Genomic DNA, 6,614 nt, shown 5'->3' with positions numbered 1-6,614 from the left:
TTTCTTCTGTAGTGCTAACCAACGTAGCACAGCCGAGCCTATAAGGGTGCTGCAGGTTTTTCCTCCCAAGGTGGAGAACCTTGCATTTTTCAGTGTTAAACACCGTGAGGTTCTCGTCTGCCCATTTGCTGACCACGATATGACTTCAGATTCAAAGAGCAGCATATTCATGGACCACTAACCTACTGTAAAGAGCTGCAGCATATTACAAATGCACTTTTGAAGGCAAGGTTCTACTGAAAGTTTGTTCCACTGACCTAGATTAACCTTGGCATCCAGAAAGCTCAGGTACAAGCCCAGCTTACAAGAGTTTCGCAGTCTGGCCACTGCCTTTACATGTGTGCATGGGCGCTAACTTGTAGCAGAAAGCCAAATATCAGGAGTGGGAATTAGAAAGATGTGAGAGCACAACAAGAAACATTAATAAGTAAAATTGGGCTAACGAATATTTTTAAATTATGAAGAGTTCTCTTATTCTATATGGATATGAACACTCAAAATGCACGCTCTCTGAGCTGGATGGTAGGCTCCCTTCCTGACAGCAATGAGCAATTCTTCATGCAGGCACTCCCACTGTAATTGGCAGTGGAGTTTTTCAGTGCAAACTCATAATCTCAGCCTCTGGGATTCTTGACACCACAGGCATTTGTCACTAAAAAGAAGCTGGTGTGTATTAAAATAAAGGGACCCTTGCCATTAGAAGCAAAAATAATATCCCACAACATCACAGGCAGTCCAGTAATAGAAAACTTAAAAAAAAAGGTTTATCAGAGAGGTAGTTAGCCATGTTAGCCTGAAGTTAAAGAATAAGGAAGAGCAGGATAGCACCTTAGGCCCCCTCTACATATTACAGCTATTATGCAATTAACAGGTAAACTGAGACCAACTACATGTGCAAAGTACCCACCACAACATAGAAAGGTCCAACCAGTTACAAAGTTAGACCTCAAAAATGTGCATTAACTTTACAGATGACTGCTATCCAGCTTTAATTGGCATATGTAGCTGGGACTCAGCAGCAGTAGGGCACAGCTGTGATCTCCCTGCCTCGGAGGTGCGTGGTGGTCCCATGGCTGGGAGACTGCAGCAGCTGCGATCTCCCTGGTGTGGGAGATCATAGTCCCACAGCTGACAGGATTCACAGCCTTGGCTCCATCCCACCTGCAGCCAGGACTGTGAGTCTATTTCCATGTGAGACTCAGAGCCCCAGCTGCACCCCACACCCACATGCCTCCTGCCATGTGTGGCATGGTAAAAGGCACGATTGTGTGGATTGTGCATTAGATCCTATCACACTTTTACCTGCATGTGTAGAGGGGGCCATACAGAGTAACCTGGTCAGAGAAGCATGAGCTGTTGCAGGTTACAGTCTATTTTGTCAGATGCTATGGAACATGTGAAACATGAAATGGCATCTGACGAAGCAGACAGTTGCCTGGGAAAACTCATGCCTCTCTCAACCAGTTGTTCTATAAGGTGCCAGCTTTCCCTGCCTTCTGCCTGAAATGTTTGCTTCAAAGACTTTTACTGCTTGTAAGGCTATATGGCAGCTGAAAGCAAGGGGTGCAGGTGCAGCCCACCTGCTCTGCCATACAATGATTGTGTAAACTTATTGAAGAATCAATAAGCAAATTGGGGTTGGGGTAAAACTTTTAGCTGCTTGTTACTGGGCTGTGGCCCAGAGCTTGATGATTTCCCAGGGGATGGAAATTGTATCGCAAAACACATCATATGCAGGAACTCGCAGACTAATGAGATCCCGAGTGGCACCTCAGAGAACAGCAGAGGGTGTTTCCCTCCAGGATATCTCTGGAAAGGACTGCTCTAGTTTCTGACGAGCACTCCACTGGACCCCACCAAAACGGGAGAACGGGTTCACTCAGGTGAGTGTGTTGCAACTGCAGGAACACAGGACTGGCATGGCCCTTCTGAGTCAAGTCACGCAGCCTAGCACACTAGTGCTGCAGCCAAACACACCCTGTAATCCCATTCAGATTTAACAAATGTCACTTTACAGAAATAAGTGGGTGGTTTGCCTCAGCTACTCTTGTCAGAAGGCTGTTCCAGAAACTCTCTCCTCTGGTGGTCTAAAACTTTCTTCTAATTTCCACCCTGAATTTATTCATAGCCACTTTACATCCATTTATTCTTGGGCAAACATCACACTTTCACTTACATAGCTCTTCTCTCTCCCTGGCGTTGACATCCCAATACCTGCAGAGACACTGTCTATATCTCAGTAGCCTGTTTTCTCCATTTCTCCTAGAACTGAGACAACTACAGATCCCTTGTACTGGCAATACAACTCTGGATGTATTTTTTGCTTCAACAGGTCCTTTGTCAAAAGTCAGCACAGACCTGGGAATAATCCCACTAACTCAGTCTACCCTGGAAGTCACATTCCGAAAAATAGACAGTCAGAAAGTAGGGCAAAGTGGCACCTTGGAAACTAACTGGTTCAGAGAAGCACTAGATTTGTAAGCAACAGCCTCCTTCTATGAACGCTTATACTTTTCTGAACCAGTTACTGTCAAAAGTGGTATCTTCCATCTGACTTCAAATTAACACAGCTAACTACCGCTCTCATAAACACAGAAATAAATTAGGGCAAACCTTAAATGTTTATAGTTTATTATGCTCTATTGTTAAGGAAAAACTGATATTACTTTCTTCATTAATTGCAGACAAGAGCACACACAGGCTTTGGAATATCTACTTTCGGAATCTGCAATCAAAAGAGACTGATGAAAATTTAGATACCCACAAACAAAACCCCCCACCCTCCGCTCTACTCCCTGCCTCCTGATGAAAGCTCTTTTCTTGTGCCATCCTGAATACATATACATTGATCAAAACTGTACCCTGCAACTTGAAAAACACAGATTATTGGATGTGAGAAGAGCAACAGAAAATTCTCCAAAAGAAATGTTACTGGATAAAGCCATACTGAGAGACAGGATGAAAGACACATTTAAGTGAAGGGGAATTTTTGAATGTTGACCACTGACAGTAATGACAAACTAGGTATAGGCATGGCTACTTTCTCCTCACAGCAGTACAAAGTATAAACTTTAACCTAGCCCCCCAATAAATTGAAATGCCTCTCATTCAAATTCCTTTCCTTTCCTGTGTCCTTGTGGCAAGATATTTAACAGAATTTGCAGATTTGTTGGAATCTGACAGGCCAGGCCGTAAGTCCTTCTGCTGTGGCCTTGAAATTGCACCCTCCAACCTGTCAGCTGTGCACCTTAGCGCCTACATCCCTCATTTGAATCCATTAAAGAACCTCCTTTTCTTTGTTTTGTGTTTGTTTTGGCAGTAGTTAAACATTCCCTTTCAAACATGTTTAATGGTCTTAAGACAAAACACTTTAAGGCAGGAAAAGATGAACTAAGTACCCTACGAGCTGGACAAAGCTTTGGCTGGGATGATCTAGGTGGGGATGGTCCTGCTTTGTGCAGAGGGTTGAATTAGATGACCTCCTGAGGACCCTTCCAGCCCTAATTTTCATAGTCTGTAAGGTCAGAAGGGACCTGAGAGGATCATCACATCCGACCCCCTGCCTTGGCAGGAAAAAGTACTGGGGTCAAATGACTCCGGCAAGGTGATTGTCTAGCCTTGTCTTAAAGACCCCCGGGGTAGGAGCCTGCACCACTTCTCTTGGAAGTTGGTTCCAGATCCTAGCCGCCCTGACAGTGAAGTAGCGCCTCCTGATGTCTAGTCTGAATCTACCCTCTGCCAGCTTGTGACCATTATTTCTTGTCACTCCTGGCAGTGCACAGGGGAACAGGGACTCCCCCAATGCCTGCTGGTCTCCCCTGACTAGTTTGTACATGGACACTAGATCCCCCCTCAGCCTTCTCTTGTGGAGGCTGAACAGGTTCAGGTCTCATAGCCTCTCCTCATAGGCCCTGCCCTGCTGCCCCATGATCATGTGAGTGGCCCTCCTCTGGACCCTCTCCATGCTGTCCACATCCCTCTTGAAGTACGGCGCCCAGAACTGGATGCTGTACTCCAGCTGCGGCCTGAGCAGTGCTGCATAGAGGGGGAGTAATTTTCTATGAGTCTGTGAGCTCAGAGTTAATCCTCTTCAGGCGAGGATGACCTTTAGCTGGTGTTAGGCAACTCATGCTGTAGTAACTTCAGTTTGCTCCACAAGGCTAATACCTGCAATCTGTAGTCCTCAAGTACCCCAAGAGGCACTGCTCCCAGCTGTCCCCACATGGACTAGCTATCCTCCATACTCTTATGCCCTGAACTGACAGCTGGAGATAGCTCCAGGAGTGCAGGAGGGGAAGAAAAAGGGTGCAGAGGAAGGGGGAAAGGAAGAAGGGGGGAAGGCGAGGAGCGTTCTCAGCAGAGAGAGACAGTGTGGGTTGATACAGGCAGTGGAGTATGTGATCTAAGTGGTGTGGGATAGCAGGGGAGGTGAGGAGGGGGCACTGTCCCATTTCCTCCTTCCTCCCTGCCCTATATTGCTGCTAGAGAGTTGGCAAGTGGGGCAGAAATGGAGGATACTTGGCAACTCTTAGCCATGGTCCTGCTTGCCAACTCTCTAGTGGCTAGTCAGAGGTATGCACATTGGAGAGGGTATTAACTTTTAACATGCCACTGCTCACAGCATGTGCTAACTTCAATTCTGTCAAGCATTCCTTAGACAGAGCTAGCACACGGTAATTGTAATATATAACAACACCCTTATTTCCTCCGCTTCTTCCCCTCACTCCCCAGCCCCAAAACTTGAGAACAAATGAATTTGCATTTTACTGGCTAGTCATATCAAGGTATGGATTTGTCTCACAAAGGTGAGCTGGTTGGGAAATGTTCATGAAGCCTGTAACCACTTGAGGGACCTTATAATGAGCAGGCTGGTTAATAAAGACTGTTTGACAACATACACAAACGAAACTGAAATCAATTGTTAACATGTACATACCGTGCTGCTGAGAAGGACAGGAGCAGTATAAAGCAAACAGAAGCAACTGACCCTAGTCCAACAGCAATCAAGGGCTCTAGAGTGGGTGATATATCTGAAAGGGAAATTTCAAACAATTCAAATGAACAAATACCAAACAGCAGGGCTTGGGTCTTGTGATTCACCGCCTGGGTAGGCTCAAAGCAGCGTAACAAAACTCTTATGCTCATTTATTGCTCCATCAAGTAGTAATAGAGATGTCCAACCCATGGCTAGTGGCCAACTGATTAAATGAGGTTAACAACACATTATTCAAAAGGGATTATGCAGTCCATACCCACCCCTGCCTTCCTTTTTTTTTTTAAATTTTAACAACTGGTATCACTATTTTTCCCTTTCACCATCAACTTGTTTCAGGTTAGCCCATGTCCCTAAGGCCAGCAGAGTCTAATGCTTCATTTACCAGCTCAAACCCTCACTTCCTAATTCTTTTAATATTGGCACTATTTTTTTTGAATGGCAATTGTGGTAGCAGTAACAGAATGGAAGTCAAAGATAGGCATGATAGACCTGCTGCAGCACAAATACTAAAGTTAGTAAGAACAATGTGAGAACATCTCGCTTGAATCAGGAAAATGCTTAATTGACCACCTTTCCCTTTTATGGCAGCCACAAGTTACTACTTTCTTTCCAGAATCTCCACAGACTCTTAGATCATTGATCCTATGTCTTTAAAGTCCTGTGTCCAGTCAGAGCTTTTGTTGCAGTTGGGAGGATGACTTAACAAAAATGGTACATTCTTATTTGGTGGAATTGTTCCGTGGGTTTACATGGAGAGGATGAGCTTCCACATCACAAAATCTACAATTACCACTTGGCTAGGAACTTTTTATTGTCACTTGAGCCACAGCAGGAAGGACCATCTAGATACAGAATGCATTCACCACAGTGACAAATTACTGGTCTAAACCATAGAACGGAGCTGTAATGCATTAGGAGATTGTCTAAATGTTTTCGGTGTATACCCAGTTCTGCGCACTGGTGAGCTCCCACTGAAAGCAGTCAGAACAATGCTGAACACTTCTGAAAATTGTATCATAATCCTTGAACCTTTCATCAAGAACTAAAACAAGGGTGTGCCTCAAGAGAAAGAAAATGAAGCAGCTGGGTATAAATACATAACTGCATAAAGGGTGGTTCCCATAAAGGATGGGTCCCCAAAATTTTCAATGTAGCATGGAGACTGTTCCCCATCATCTTCTGCTCAGAAGATATCAGCATGGGGTGTGCCTTTCCAATCTTTCTGTGACTCAATTCTTCTCCCAAAGAGGAGAGCTCAACTGGACACCTTAAAGCCAGTTTCTAGAAGCTAAAAAATAGTGAAGGACAGTGAAGCCCAAATTTTCAAAACAGGCCTTTAAAAATGCACTGGAAGCCTTGTAAATGTGCATTTCAAAGCATAGGTGAGACACTGGGGGGGGGGCACATGTGCCCGCCTTGGGAGCACTGGTGTCCCCCCTGAGCAAGCGCTCTAGCTGGTAAGGGGGCACAGAGAGCAGTAGTGCCCCCCCTGAAATTGGCTCCGCTGGCAGCACATCAGAGCCCCCAGTTGCCAGCTGGCCACTGGGGAACCCCTTCCCCACTCCACCCCGGTCACCAGCTGGCTGCTGGAGGACGCCCCCCCAGGTCATGACCTGCT

The 6,614-nt window shown here is 45.5% G+C and overlaps 1 protein-coding gene and 1 long non-coding RNA gene across 2 annotated transcripts in view; one reads left to right on the top strand and one right to left on the bottom strand.

Moving 5' to 3' along the window:
* Positions 1 to 6,614, bottom strand: part of SUSD1 (sushi domain containing 1) — a 94,169-nt gene that overhangs the window by 2,192 nt on the left and 85,363 nt on the right. Inside the window, exon 18 of the mRNA XM_019555260.1 lies at positions 4,937 to 5,030. Within this exon, the coding sequence (XP_019410805.1) occupies positions 4,937 to 5,030 (94 nt within the window). The remainder of the gene's footprint in view (positions 1 to 4,936; positions 5,031 to 6,614) is intronic.
* Positions 3,181 to 6,614, top strand: part of LOC109323603 — a 12,254-nt gene continuing 8,820 nt past the window's right edge. Inside the window, exons 1-2 of the long non-coding RNA XR_002104701.1 lie at positions 3,181 to 3,191; positions 5,019 to 5,021. This is a non-coding gene — a long non-coding RNA (uncharacterized LOC109323603). The remainder of the gene's footprint in view (positions 3,192 to 5,018; positions 5,022 to 6,614) is intronic.

This window comes from Crocodylus porosus, unplaced genomic scaffold (assembly GCF_001723895.1).
Source record: "Crocodylus porosus isolate Cpor-Errol unplaced genomic scaffold, CroPor_comp1, whole genome shotgun sequence".
Lineage (NCBI taxonomy): Eukaryota > Metazoa > Chordata > Crocodylia > Crocodylidae > Crocodylus > Crocodylus porosus.
Note: the sequence above shows the minus strand (reverse complement) of the source record. Positions and strands in the feature narration are given on the sequence as shown.